Source organism: Aspergillus wentii, assembly GCF_001890725.1.
Source record: "Aspergillus wentii DTO 134E9 unplaced genomic scaffold ASPWEscaffold_2, whole genome shotgun sequence".
In the NCBI taxonomy this organism is placed as follows: Eukaryota; Fungi; Ascomycota; class Eurotiomycetes; order Eurotiales; family Aspergillaceae; genus Aspergillus; species Aspergillus wentii.
Window position 1 is genome coordinate 4,158,299 of NW_024467833.1, and position 13,929 is coordinate 4,172,227.

The window sequence follows — 13,929 nt, forward strand, 5'->3', positions numbered from 1 at the left end:
AATTCTCATCTACAACACTAGTCAGCCAGCCAAGGAGGTTTCCCGATTTCCGCTGTGGGGTAGACCCACTGTGTGAGCGAGTCATGTAGCACCGACATCTCCGAGCTAATCCGGCGCTTGTCATTGGTCTATGTTACTCTCTGTTTGCAGGTTGCGGTACTCTCCTCTGTAACCTGAGACTGTAGACACTTGCACCATTAACTACGTATAGTAAATGGTGAGGTAATGAGGCAGATCACGTTCGCAAAACTTCGTTTCCAGCATCCATTTGCGCCCGGAAAGATGTTATAGAAACAGTGACATCCAACCAACGTTGGTTTTTTACTGTAACTTCGAATAAAGTTTTCAAGAGCAGATTCTGTTACTGAGATACCTTTCTAAGGTAGACGATTGCTATAAGAAGGGTCGGAGGACTTCTCTGCTGAACTGGCTGGACAAGATCATAATCTATCTGCGATAAAGTACATTCAGACAAGTGAACATCATCCACCATGGCGGGTATCAACACAGCAGGGCGGCACCCAGGTATTCTCTCCAAGGCATTTTGCTTTTGAAATATCATACTTACTCCTACTAGCCCCCCAGAAAACTGCGGACTGGTATACCAAGTCATTTACAATGCCAAATGGTTGGTTTGCCCTGGAATATCCTTGGGTTGCTATGAGTACTCATGATTACCCTAGGATGTCCGATTGACAACCCATTGCATTCCAACAAGATCCAGCAGAAAAATGGCAACACATACAAAATATCACAGATCCTGCAGGATAACTATGTGATGGACCAGATTGCTCATCTGGACCGTGAGCGTATCCCTGAAAGGTCAATTTCTATCCACCCGACTTGGAACAAAGCAGAGGCTGATACTTGGATATAGATTCGGGCATGCTAATGGATGCGGCGCCTACGGAGAGTTCACGGTGACCAGTGACGAGATCCAGAAGTATACCTGCGCCGACTTCCTCTCCGAAAAGGGTAAGAAGACACCCTTGTTCGCTCGTCTGTCCACCACGTCGGCATTCCGGGGCTCTGCCGACACGGTCAGAGACACCAGAGGATTTGCGTTCAAGTTTTACACCGACGAAGGCAATCTGGACTGGGCCTTCTTTTGGCCGGTATGTAAATGAAGCCCACGCATCCTGTTTACAACAGCTTCTTATGCAATACCAGGGCGTGTTCTCTATCTGGGACAATGGAAAAATCATCACCAACAACCACGTGACCAAAAAGTGTCCGTGGAGTGGTCTTTCAGACCCCAACATGCACTTTGACTTCATCACGAAGAACCAGGAGGCGCTTAATTCGTCAATTCGACTCCACAGTGATGATGGAACCCCGAGGAGATACAATGATATCACAATCCGCAGTCTGAACACGTACATGTTTGTCAAGGATGTATGCAACGCCCCTAAACCACTGCCTATCTGATATCCGCTGACATCGTACCTCCCTAAGTGCCAAACATACTCCTATGTGCGAATCACTTTGGAGCCGGCGCATGAAATCCACACGCCCTTCACCAACGCCGAAGCTGCTTCTCAGGCTGGCCTTGACCCTGACTACCACACTCGCAGACTGTACAAACAGATCTCAAACAACAACGATAAGGTGGACGAGTACAAAGGTCGACAGGCGGAGCTGAATGCAAAACTCCAGGGTGGCAAGCTCTCAAAGGCAGAGCAGGATAAAGCCAAGGAAGAGATCAAGAAACTTGACGATGCTATCAAAGGCATCCATTGGCCCGAGTGGATTGTCAAGGCGCATATCATCCAACCAGAGGATGTGCCGAAGGTGAAGGTCAATATTCTGGATGCCAGCAAAGTCTTCCCCAAAGACCAAGACGATATCATCAAAACGATCGAGGTCGGCCGGCTCCAGCTGAACCGGCTCCCGCTCAACCAGTTCGCCGAAGTTGAACAGGCGGCCTTCTGTGCGGCCAACGTCGTTCCGGGTTGGGATATTGCCCCTGATCCGAGTACGTGAAATCTGCATTCTCTCTCTCTTTTTTATCTCAGTCAATTGCTGACAAAGGACAGTCCTCCAAGCCCGTATCTTTGCTTACCCTGACACCCAGCGCCATCGCCTGGGTGTCAACGCCGAGCACTTGCCCGTGAACCGCCCCAAGCATGCATGGAACCCGCTCCGACGCGATGGGCCTGCTGCTCTGTTCAACTACGACGATGTCCCTACCTATGTGGCGGATTACAATGGCGCCAAGGCAAAGGAGGGGACAAACACCGCCGATATGATCACCAACCCGGAGCCGTGGCTGGACGCAAAGGACCAACACCCCACTCCAGTAGTGCCACTGTGGGACAAGAATGGGAGCTTTGACGTCACCAGAGGCTTAAACGAGTGGGCGGAACAGGATCCCCTCGAGCAGCCATGGGACTACTACATCAATGACCTTGCCGGTCCTCCACCCAAAAAGCATGCTAACCAGAAGTACGCGCACATGGCGAGGACAAAGGGAATCCACTACCGTCAGTGGGCGCTGGTGGAGAATTACGCCCAGCACTTGTCTGCGGTCCGGGAAGAGCTTCGGGAGGCCACCTATGGTAAGAATCTTAAATGAGGCGCATGGATCGCAACAGTTGCTGACAATGTTGAAAGCTATGTTTCGGACGATGGATGATCAATACCGGACAGATAAGAGTCGCAAGTATCACAACCTGGGCGACTTAATTCAAGAGCGCACCAATGAGGTGATAAGCGAAAAGAACAAGGTCAAAGACAGTGACTCTGAGGGCGACGATGTCCCCGTCGGCCCTCGCAAAGCCACCCTTCCGTTGCTGGGAATCTCCCCCGCATCGGTGCGGCCAAACGAATCGGAGCTGCCAAACTAGATTGGATTCAAGGGCTATACTGCTTTTTGCTTTCGTTCGGTATTGTTTGCTTTGTGTCGAGGAACTAATATAATGTCTAATTTAACCTGCACGGATGGAACGTTGGATACATTCGATGACTCTGACGGTTGCCTTTCTGGCTGTGCTTTTATGAAAGGATCCAGATGGTCACAAGATATGATATTAATCGAATTCAGCATGGCTTTATCCATCAATCATAGTACATATGAAGGTAGAACCTCGGTGTATCACGCTGAAAGAATAGTACTTGTATTTGAATATGGACACTGCCACCCATATCCTTGGCTAGTAGACTGTCCTTCCTATTCAGTTTTATATACTCTACGAGAGGGGTAAGGCTCTACTATTACCGATATATAGGTTGGCCAGCATGGTTTTGTTCGTCGATAGTCGCCCGTAATAACATCGACAGGGCCGTACTTGGCCTGGTTGTACATGTGGATGCCCAGGCCGCTTATATCGATTAGCATCAGTCTTGTATGGAGAGGCACTTTATATACTAGCTGCGCCTTAGCAGTTGGCGATTCTCACTGCTCTCTTAGGTTGCATGTCCGTGATAAATATTGCTGGCTGTTAATTTGAATATCTGAAGAGTAAATAGATGTTTGTCATTCCAGACACCCTTGATTTATACCTCCTGATTGACTGTTACACCATCATTCATAGCATACATAAATGCACGACATAAGTGCACGACATAAGTGGAGACGGCAGTGCAGTATAAAAAGCGTATCCCCCTTCTATTTAATAATGTTTAACACCCCGTTAGAATAGTTCACTCTTTGTATCATGGCAGTCAATTACTGCGTCCCCGATGAGGCGCGTCAACTCTTTAAACAGGGGTCTGCCATACGAACTGCAATCGCTGATGCCAATCAACCGGCACCTGCAGAGTATCTCCGCCATCGAGGCCTTGGGGGCGACAATACTGAATTATCGTCTGACGAAGAGACATGGGATCTCAACTACTGCTCCCAATGACTCGTCCGCTCCTGCGGGACTTATAACAGCCAGGTCTAGAATGAGCTGTGGAAAAGACACAAGCCGCTGACTTTGCGTCATTGCCACGCCATGCTGCCCAATCTATACGAGAATGACCAGTGGGATTTGTCTAATCCTGCGTTTCTTAAACCCCACTTGGCGAAGAACCTCGGTGCGGAGTTTATCTTAGTAAAGACAGTGACGCAATTCCCTGGCAAGCAGGTTCATCTGGGGTATCTAATGGTGCTGACCAGCCTGTGTGGTCGGACGAACTCTCGGTTGAAACTGTGATGCGCTCGAACTATATAAGACCGTCTTGTGTTGAAATCTTGTTTTAAAAGGGAGAGATCTACTATTTAACCCGCCATCATGCTGACTTTAGTACATATGACCACAAGGTTCCGGACTTCTTTCTTTGGTGACTATTGCATGTGAATGCAGCGTCTCACTTTACAAGACAAAAAACAGGTTCCGTTCGCATCAGGTGGTGGTTGGCTCATCTTCTATGCTGATTGGGAGTCGCAGCCTAAGGGAGAATTGATTATCCTCAATACCAGCGATTTCTCGGGGCCTATTGCCATTGCGCAGCTGCCCTACGTGCTGCATAGTCAGGTCCATGACAATTGGGCCCAAAGCCTAAGCCTCACACGGCCTCTGCCCCCATTGACTGGCCCGATTAAGGATGCTGTGTCATCCAATATTCACAGCTACACAAGCTTGCATGGGACATGGGCGGCAATCATGTCTAATCAGAGTCGACCGGCTATTCTACAAGCTGAGCAGCTGTACAAAACCATGTTTACCTAGTACGAAATGCATTCCTCATTATCGATACGTGTCCTATTTACAGCATTCACCAAAGCGGCAGATCCGCAGTGTTGACGTAGTCAATATTCTCCCCAGTTGTCTCAATGCGAGACAGGCAAGTTCCAAACAGGCGATCCCAGACGCGAGTCTGTTTCCCATAGTTATAACTCGACTTCCAACCCCGGCGATGGTGTAGATCGTGGTCCTCCAGCATTAACTCCATCCCAAACAATCTGAGAAACCAGGTCCATGGATTTATGGCAGTGACGGCGATGCGCAGCCCACTATGGCCGAGGATCTCAGTGAAGACGATATATTCCTGACACACCCACCATTCATAGAATCCCAGAGGGAAGCCCATGAGTTTCATGGTGCCGTAGGTCATCATGGGAACCCCGACGATATCGAAGAACTCCTGCACCCGGTCGGCATACGCTGTCAGCAGCGGGTTGGGGTGTTTGGTGAGGTGGTGCGTGCGATGGAACTGCCAGAGGCTGTCGGTCTCGTGCATCGATCGATGGAAGAGATAGTACCAAAAGTCCAGCACCACGGCGTAAACCCCCGTCTCGAAAAAGAGCCATCCCCACCGGATAGAGGAGGGTGCCTCCTCAGGCCGATATGCCAGGAGCACAGTCATGATCGGACGGAAGATCATGACGGATAGTACAGACTGGACGGTTTCTGAGACGCCCACGTCGGGCACACCATCCCGGGGATGCTTATCACCGTCCAAAAAGCCGTGCAGGTGACCCAGGCGACGAAGGATATGCACTTCATGGACGGAGTTGAATGTCAACGCCACATGGTAGAACAGAAAGACCATCCATGGCGAGAGGTTCGAGGCAGTGTAGTTGACGTAGAGTTGGTGTAGTATAAGTGGTAGGAAAGCATGGACGATGACGTATCGATGGAAGTGCCATTCTTTGGCATAGGGGACTTTGTCTGTCTTTTCATGAACGGGAACAGCTTTATCCTCTTCGACATGGTGAACATTCAGGATCTCCAGCATCCAATGGCCTCGATTCCACGACTTTCGATCCCAGGACCGCCATGTCGACTTCATAGAGTCTTTGGGGTTACGTGCTGGAATTGCCATCTTTAGGTGCAGAAAATTGATAAAGAGGAGGGCTGGTAGAGAAAGGGTAAAGAAGATAGATCTATCGGTGTTTCGTGTGGAATCCCGCCTCTACATATATCTCCAGTATCCTAGGTAGCATGTGAAGTCTCGGTTGGCTTGCCACTTGGAACTACTATAATGTCTGAGGCGATGCGATCAACCTGATGACTTGTGGATCTACGCTCTGTGTTTCTACAATTCTCCAGTTTTATTCCAGAGATAGCTATACCAGTCTCCTGCAACCATCACAATCGATCTGTGATTCACATTCATTGATATTGTTTAGAAGGGTACAATATTGGTTTTAAGAAATATAGCAGATTATTCACTGCCTGTAGACCTTATAAAGATGCCTAATCAATCGGCTAAGACAGTTGGGCGGGGATATTCCCCCCACTCCACACATCCGGCCATGGGAGATCATCAGAAAGGATACCAAATTTAGTAAACGTTGCGAACCAAACTTCGGCCGTAAGATGAATAATCAAACTACTCTACTTACTGTACTCTACTGGATATGTACACTATCAATGAATCAGACTTATGTTCCGGTCTACCTTTACTGTGTTGAGCAGGTATTTATGACAGCCGAGTAGTAGGTAGATTAGATCTCCTGTGGTAATGGTCATCCACCTAAGACCTCAGCAGCCCATTTCAAACAATCTCAAATTTGAGGTATAACTAGGTCATGCAGGGGCCATCTTAAGTACACCCAGCACCCACCCAACCATCAAGTCCATAAGCCACACGCCAGCTGGTTAGTAATTCGGTGGGTGACTATCCCTGCTGTTGTATGTTTTTCTTTCTTAATCTTTTTAGATTATGTTTGGTGTTTCTTCGATCTAGTCAGTAATCGAAGATTGTTGAGACGAGTCATGGTTCATAATCTGCAGCATGTGAAGTCAAGAACGGCATTTTCGCATAGAACACCTTAAACCGCACTGAAAGTATCAGCCTATGTACATGGTCACTTTTTCCCATGAATCCATCGCCCCATCCATCGGTCATTCAACTCCTTGGCCTCATTCACCAGTCCCAACTCCAACAACAGCTGGATCGATCCTCGAGCGGCGGAGTGCAACGATGAGCTCACCCACGCGTGCGTGGGTGCAGTATGCTCGCCAATAAAGATGGTATTGTGTTCTGTCTGGTGGTAGGCGGGGATATAAAGCTTGTGCTGCGCGACATCCGGTCGACACCAGGCTGTAGCAGTATGCTCATCCTGCAACCAACACAAACGCTCATAATGACCGGTATACAGATCCCTCACATGTTCACCATGCAAATCAACAATCGAATCGAGCACCGTCTGGACGTGCTCTTCGTCGGAGAAACTCACAAGTCGATCACTCCAGTCTCCTCCGCGGTAGTGCATGATCAATCCGGGACGAGACTCGTTCAAGCCATATACAGGATAGTACAATGCTCCGACGGGCTCGCTGGGTGGTTTTGAATAGCCACCAAAAATGGGCTTCTCGCCCTTCTCCCAGAATCTCTCGGAGAATAGCAGGGCAACCTTGCAGGCGGACTTGAACCGCAGTCCGGCCTCGCTGATGGCACGACCCAGAACGGAGGAAAAGGTGGGCAGGTCCATGAAGCGGGTCATGGTGAATGGAACCGCCATGATGGTGTAGTCGTATTGTTTCGATTCCGCCGTTCGGTTGCTGACACTCGGATACCAGGACAGCTGGGTCTTGGTGCGATTCAGATGATCCTTCACAGGTTGGAGCTTGCGAATCTTGCGATTGAGGGAGAGTCGATCCCGAACATGGGGAAGGAATGCGTCGGCCAGCCGGTTGAAGCCGCGATCAATGCACTTCCACTCCGTCTTGCCCAACGAGTCTTTACTGCCATCCAGCCCGAGATTGGAGTTGTGGTGCAGTTCATCCCAGAAGACGTCGTAGTCGCTGGAGGTCCAGATCTGGTCGGTGATGTTCTCGCTCGCGTTGAAAACGTGTCGCATCATGGCTTGTTCGCTCCAGTCATCGAGGCCTTGGTCCATCGCCCGACGATGAGCGCGCCAGACGTCGCGTTGAAGTGATTGGAGCGTCGACTTTTGCTCCAGAATCTGATCCATCTGGTCTTGCGTGTCATTGAACTGTTCGGTTGTGATCGCTTCCGGCTCTTCCAGACTGGGATCCGCCTCGATTTCCGCACGGGTGGGAATCCGTCCATCGGGATGGCGTCTCGTGTCGAGAGCAATCAATTCGTTCGGGTGATGTTGCACCCAGGGAATGAAATCAATCTTCCACTGCGGGTCGTTGTCGTTCATCTGATTGAGCATCTCCGCCAGCTGAAACACCATGGCATGGTCTGTATACTCGACCGTCTCGCCGTCGTTGTAGGTGACACTGTGGGGAAGCCTCATCGGGCCCATTTCCGCCCATTCCTGCGTGCCGCCAACAAAGATGGTGCGGAAGCGCCCCCCAACCCGATCACTGGCCTCGATGATCTCCCAATTATGCACGCCCACGCTGTCGAGCATGAGAGCGGTGGCGAGGCCGGAAATCCCGCCACCAACAATGGCAATCGAGGCATTCTTGTCGTTGGGCGTGTTGGCTGTTCTATTCGAAGTCTCGATAGATGACACACCTTGAAACCATGCTCCAAGCGCATCAAAGTCCTTCAAGAGAGGCTTCTTCTCTTCTCTTGCCACATGCGTCCCGAACACAGGGAGGCCGAACAGCGCCAAACAAGCGACTGTCAATTGGATTGCCATTGTCGCGGTTGCTCTCCCTCCCTGTCCATGAGATTTTTGTTTGATTAAATAGAACCGACCCCGCGGGTCCTCTAGAGTCTTTATAACGATCTTCACGTCGTTTGTATAGCGGTGTTGTTTTGCATCTTGGCGGTCTCCTTGGCGGGGACCTTGAGAATTGTATACAATGCTTCCCGCTGTCGTCGGAATGAATGGTCCAATCAAGCCGCCCAATTGATCCGGATGATGATTTTGCAGGTATGAAGTATCTTGGCTTGGCTTTGCAGCCAGCAAGGTACCCTTGGCAGTTGGGTCCAGCGAATCCGTGCTGTTGTATGCTTCCGTATCATTTTTGGTGTTTTGTTTACAACAATCGATGATATTCTGATGGGCAGTTGGATTCGGCAGATTTCAGGGCAATTGAGAACGGTTGTAGAATGCCTGAGAGGTCAAAGGTTGGGTCGATCAGCGGGTACTGATTGCAAGCTGAGGAAGAGCCTTTATCAGTGCATCGTCAAATTGGGCTGTAATTGATGAGGACAACTCTTGCGGGTGTGATAGTTTTGTATTTCCGGAATGGGAGATTTCAGAAAGTCATTCTGTGCGTCATATCGGCAGTAGAAATGCTCACCATGATTAAAAGCGGTTGGAGAAGTTCCCACTAGATGATATCAGCTAAATGCTCGTATATAACCAGTCATGGGTGGTTGGCTAACAGGGTTTTTTAGAGGCGCCCAAATGCTCCTCAGACGGGGGAGCAAAAGGATACTCGATAGTAGTTTGAGGCGCAACAAACTGGACCTTTTCTCTGGGCCCAGATCCTTCCCATATAGTTCAGATAGAGCGAGGAAACCATATGAAACCAACGGGGGAAATCGAAAATTCCTCAACTGGCGGATCGGGTTTCTGCATGAAGCAGGTCATCCCCAAGGAAGAATGCAGCACATGTGGTATAAGGCCGGCACCTCACCACTTTCTCGATGATCCAGTTCGGTGACATGGGCAAGGGACTCATAACAGCTGCTAATTAGGGTTAGGACTGCTGTTGCTGATAACCAGAGGTACCCTTTCCAAGCTTTAGTAGGGAGGAATTATGATATTAATGATATCCCTCTCGCATGCGGCGCACACTACCAGCTTTTCTACTGTGGCGCTGATGCAAGTTGATAGGAAAGCTTCAATTTTGCAGACTTCTATACGTTTTAACAGATTAACCACGAAGAGGAGAGTCGGGCCGAATAACCATTTGTACCAAATAATTGTCTATATATTGACCCTTTTCTCTTGGATCAAGACATCATAGGTTTACCATGGATAGCTAGCGTCATATCCGATAAATCACCTCCGGTTGCTTCTCTTGAGGATGCTCGGATCTAAAAGCAAATTAGCTTTGCAGTCTCCGGAAGGGAATAAAGACTTCTTACCCCACAGGCACTGGCTTCAAGCGTAACTGGAGCTTCTGTCTGCCAATAGCAGTCGCAATAGAGTTTCCCAATTCAGTCTTGACCCAGCCCGGATGGATAGGGAATGCAATCAACCGCGGATTCTCGTGATGGATCTTGGCCGTGAAGAAGTTAACCGCTGCCTTTGACATGCCATACGCGACGTTGGGGACTGTCAGGTCCTTCTGAAGCGCAATACTACCAAAGACTGTTGAGATCACCACAAATATGGGGACGGTGGCTTCAAAAAGCAGACGGGGCCAGCTGCGTTGATGTCGAAATGCTCTTCTACCTCTGCAATAGGGGTGTTGATGGCTAGCCCCTAGTATTTCCCAATTCTATATTTATAATGATGGCGTTGAGTTTAGTGATGCAGAGCTCAGATTTAAGCCATCTGACTGTATCTGTGGCGTCTGTTGGAGAGCTGCTATCTAGTAAAGTATGATGAGGCAAGACTCTGGCCCAGTAGGCAACTTTTGTAACTCAGTCACTGAAAAAGTCAAATGCTATAAGTTTAACAGAAAGTAAGCGTCAATGCTAAAGTATCAAGTTCTGTAAACAAATGCCATGCTCACTTCCACTAACACCTTTATAGGTCTGGTTGTGGTACTGGTATTTTAGCAAATAATAGTCAATCCAGATCAATGAATAATAACAAAATGTAAGTCTTATGCAGGAGACGTTATGTTAGATTAAAATTAATAAACACCTGACCCAGCACTCTGGATCAAAATGTAGGGGGTGACTCCAAATCTTCGGATTGTTATGGATGTGCTGTAATTCTGCTGTGATAACCAAATTCTTAGAAAGACGGTGTCCGGTGGGCAGAATTAAATCGACCTTTGCGGTTCTAGCGGGATGAAACGCTGTGCTATGTCGTGCCAATGGATATTAGGCCCTGTATGAGAGTCTCCTGGGGAGTTTGGCCCCTTTTTTATCGGTTGCCTAGTAACATATCAGCAGATGACAGTCTTCCTCGAGTGATAAAAGCTACCATTAGCGTGATTTTTTTTTATTAAGTGTGGAGCAGGCTATATAATGGGGGCAGAAAGCAATCTCATGCTGCCTTGCTTTTGATTCTACTAGTACACAAGGACAGTAATACCTACTACCAATACATGTAATCAGCCCTTGATCAGGTCTATTATGTTATTGGGTAAGATATCTCAATACTATCTCACCTATTCTAGTGTTGCCTGGTATCTCTTGGCCGATGCACACCACTTCAAATGGGTTTCCGCAAAGGCCAGCGCCGTAGTGGGCAGAACCTCCTCGTACCTCTTCCCACTAACCTCCACCTTCAGCCTCTGATATATTTCCATAGCAGTACATAGACTGGCGTTGTGGATCCGACATATCTCCCCAACAACCTCGGGAAATATCTCGTCCCCACCTGCCTGTTCGCGCAGCGAAACCAAAACTGCGTTCATCATCTCCCCATTTCGACAATCCTTTTCAAGCCCAATGAGGTCATTTTGAAGGCCGACGACCAAGCCGACCATGCTTTGAAGTTGTTGGACTCTGGAGACGAATTCCGGATCAACTCCCGGGTACGGGCTGCAGATGAGCGTAAAGAACGGATCAATCCCCATTGTCCGCCCACGAATGTGCAGGTAGGTTTCCAGGTTGTTGGGGAGCTTTTCTTGACGAAATAAAAGCTCGTCACGGTGTCCCTGGCACATACGGCAAATGTCGTTGGTGAGGTTGTGGAAAGCTGTGCCGGAGAGACCGAGGTTCTCGCTGCAGTAGTCACGGAAAGTGAATAGGACAAATGGGACTGCACCCGCTGGGTATTCTATGAATATAGTGAGTTAAGGTTTGTAAGAATGCTACAATACCGGAGCGACTTACGATTCGATCTGTCTGCCTGGAGCATAGCAATGCTCTCTTCCAAGACACGAACCCCGTCAGCCGGGTGCATCTCTTCCAGCTCATCATCCACCGCGCAATTGGCTGCGAGCCATGCAGCCATACAAATTCGAACCGACTCGGATTTGATGTCCGGGAAGAAGAGGTTGACGGCGCCCACTTCAGCTTTACACGACTCGAGTATTCTGTTGGTATCCTTGGCCTTTTCGGGCTGGATTGAGGTCTTGAATGCCAAATGGGCACTTATGACGTACACGCAGCGCGATGGAGGACCATTCACAATATCATAGTGAGGAAGTTGTAACTATATGGTTTGACTTGTCAGCGGCAATCACAAAGTACCAGAAGATCAATCAAACCTGAAGGGATAGGTCTCGCATTTTCAAAGGAATTGCGCATGACCTGGTCACTGGTTCCTGGTGAAGGCGTTCATATTCAGGAAGATTCTGCATCACTGCCATTGTGGCGTTTTCAATAGGGGCAGTATTAAACAAACTGCAAGATTTGGGGGCGGCTTTTAACTCAATGACTTGCACCTCAATGTGGCCCAGGACATATATAATATATATATACATCTCTCCTGTGGCTTTAAAAGTGATACACGGCCCCCATCTGCTAACGTCGTGAAGGAAGAATCCTTCGACTTGGCTCACGCGACGTATGCTTTAGTGTCCTGATAATCAACTAGCCATCAGTTGACATCCGCAATAAGCCGGCACGCCGTTGTTCTTTCCAGCTCAGGCCAACCGCGATGAGGCATTCGGCTTCTGAATACCTGTTTTCCGAGCTGGAGAGGACGATCCCAACTTCAAGCCCGTTGACGACCTCCTGCTGTGCGGTAGCGCCGCCGTCGACTATGCCTCGTACGTCTCTAACGCTCATCTATCAAATGCTCATCCTAACCCTCCGGCCTCATCCCCTACTGGAAGTTCGCGGTTCGATCTATCCTCTAACCGTTGACTTCGCCCCCACGCTAGTGTCTCTTCGAGCCATGAATTTCAAGGGTGTCGGCATTCAAGGTCCGCTAGTTGCCTTGCGCAACAGTCTACACAGCTTGATGAAATTTGCGGCCGAGAAGATTGTCCTGACGACGATGGCTTTCCCGTTGATCGAGGGTGGCGTTGATGCCATGGAGACGCTTCAGAATGGAAAGATGAGGTATCGTGGGGTGTTGGTTCGTTAGAATTATGGGTCATGCTTGACAAAGAGTAATACAACTCTGCATGATTTTCTAGGAGCCATTGCTTGATTAAAGAGACCCAAGTCAAAGAATATAAATGTCTGGGGTAATGTGAAGAGGGCAAGTCGTCTTTCTGTCTTTCTGCCGATATCTGAAATGCAAGTGTCGACTAGATTGGGCCACTGTTTGAGAACACTCATATATACAATACACCCAGCATTTATCAAGTGAGAGTGATCTCAGACCTGAAACTCCTTCACCCACTGCTCAAAGTATCCAGGCTGGAGCACCACATTAACAATCCTTCTATACAGCTAGTCAGGAAGAAAGAAAGAAAACCCACTAAAGATGAAACCCCCTCTACGTAATTTGTTGCTTGGGAAATTCCTATCACATATTGACTTTAAACCAACTGATCATGCCCCAAGATACCCAGTCAGACCTGGCGCCGCGTCCTTGCCACGAATGTCAATCCCGCAAAAGACGCTGTGGCCGGGATTTGCCCGAATGCCTGCGATAATAGTGGTTCAATCACCTTTCTACACTTTCTAACTATACTAGAACAGGTCGACGATGCAGATACGCAGCAAATTCAGAGCCCCCAAAGGATGTGGATCCCCAGCGTGCACAGAATTGGACGGTGAACCAGTTTCCTGCCGCCTACTTCCTAGACCACCAAGTCTTTCGCCACTGTCGATCTGGAGGCTCTGGTGGCGTCGATGCAGATATAGGGGGCCGGAATCGCGTCTTCTCATCGACAAATGTATGCCTTGCTGAAACACCAGCTTGTCTCACTGAAAGTAGCTGGTGCTTTCAATATCACTGTCCTTCAATCGATGATCTTGGATACATCGTATGAGCTTGATAAATCAGCGTCATTATCAAATAGCTTGAGTGGGATATTTTTGAAACAGGTATACATTAACCACGAAGAGGATAGTCTGAATAATATTTGTACTAATCGCCCT

At 48.7% G+C, this 13,929-nt stretch overlaps 6 protein-coding genes across 6 annotated transcripts; 3 read left to right on the top strand and 3 right to left on the bottom strand.

Annotated features, from left to right (window-relative positions):
* Positions 1-491: 491 nt before the first annotated feature.
* On the top strand, positions 492-3,049 carry ASPWEDRAFT_66442 (uncharacterized protein; the record flags this gene model as incomplete). Its single annotated transcript, XM_040838852.1, has 8 exons — positions 492-525; positions 578-628; positions 684-822; positions 878-1,115; positions 1,171-1,395; positions 1,456-1,975; positions 2,037-2,558; positions 2,614-3,049. The coding sequence occupies 8 exons, from the start codon at positions 492-494 to the stop codon at positions 2,844-2,846; spliced, it is 1,962 nt and encodes a 653-aa protein (XP_040693319.1). The 3' UTR covers positions 2,847-3,049.
* Positions 3,050-4,283: 1,234 nt separating this feature from the next.
* ASPWEDRAFT_169476 (uncharacterized protein) lies at positions 4,284-4,655 on the top strand (the record flags this gene model as incomplete). The annotated part of the gene is made up of 1 exon (XM_040830467.1): positions 4,284-4,655. One exon carries the CDS (start codon positions 4,284-4,286, stop codon positions 4,653-4,655), a length of 372 nt encoding a protein of 123 aa, XP_040693320.1.
* Positions 4,656-4,701: 46 nt separating this feature from the next.
* Positions 4,702-5,751, bottom strand: ASPWEDRAFT_103634 (sterol desaturase family protein; the record flags this gene model as incomplete). The annotated part of the gene is made up of 1 exon (XM_040827582.1): positions 4,702-5,751. One exon carries the CDS (start codon positions 5,749-5,751, stop codon positions 4,702-4,704), a length of 1,050 nt encoding a protein of 349 aa, XP_040693321.1.
* Positions 5,752-6,739: 988 nt separating this feature from the next.
* Positions 6,740-8,491, bottom strand: ASPWEDRAFT_25456 (flavin monoamine oxidase family protein; the record flags this gene model as incomplete). The annotated part of the gene is made up of 1 exon (XM_040832732.1): positions 6,740-8,491. The coding sequence occupies one exon, from the start codon at positions 8,489-8,491 to the stop codon at positions 6,740-6,742; it is 1,752 nt and encodes a 583-aa protein (XP_040693322.1).
* Positions 8,492-11,093: 2,602 nt separating this feature from the next.
* ASPWEDRAFT_25457 (terpene synthase family protein) lies at positions 11,094-12,242 on the bottom strand (the record flags this gene model as incomplete). The annotated part of the gene is made up of 3 exons (XM_040832733.1): positions 11,094-11,707; positions 11,764-12,085; positions 12,141-12,242. The coding sequence occupies 3 exons, from the start codon at positions 12,240-12,242 to the stop codon at positions 11,094-11,096; spliced, it is 1,038 nt and encodes a 345-aa protein (XP_040693323.1).
* Positions 12,243-12,532: 290 nt separating this feature from the next.
* Positions 12,533-13,820, top strand: ASPWEDRAFT_169480 (uncharacterized protein; the record flags this gene model as incomplete). The annotated part of the gene is made up of 2 exons (XM_040830468.1): positions 12,533-12,939; positions 13,523-13,820. The coding sequence occupies 2 exons, from the start codon at positions 12,533-12,535 to the stop codon at positions 13,818-13,820; spliced, it is 705 nt and encodes a 234-aa protein (XP_040693324.1).
* Positions 13,821-13,929: the final 109 nt, after the last annotated feature.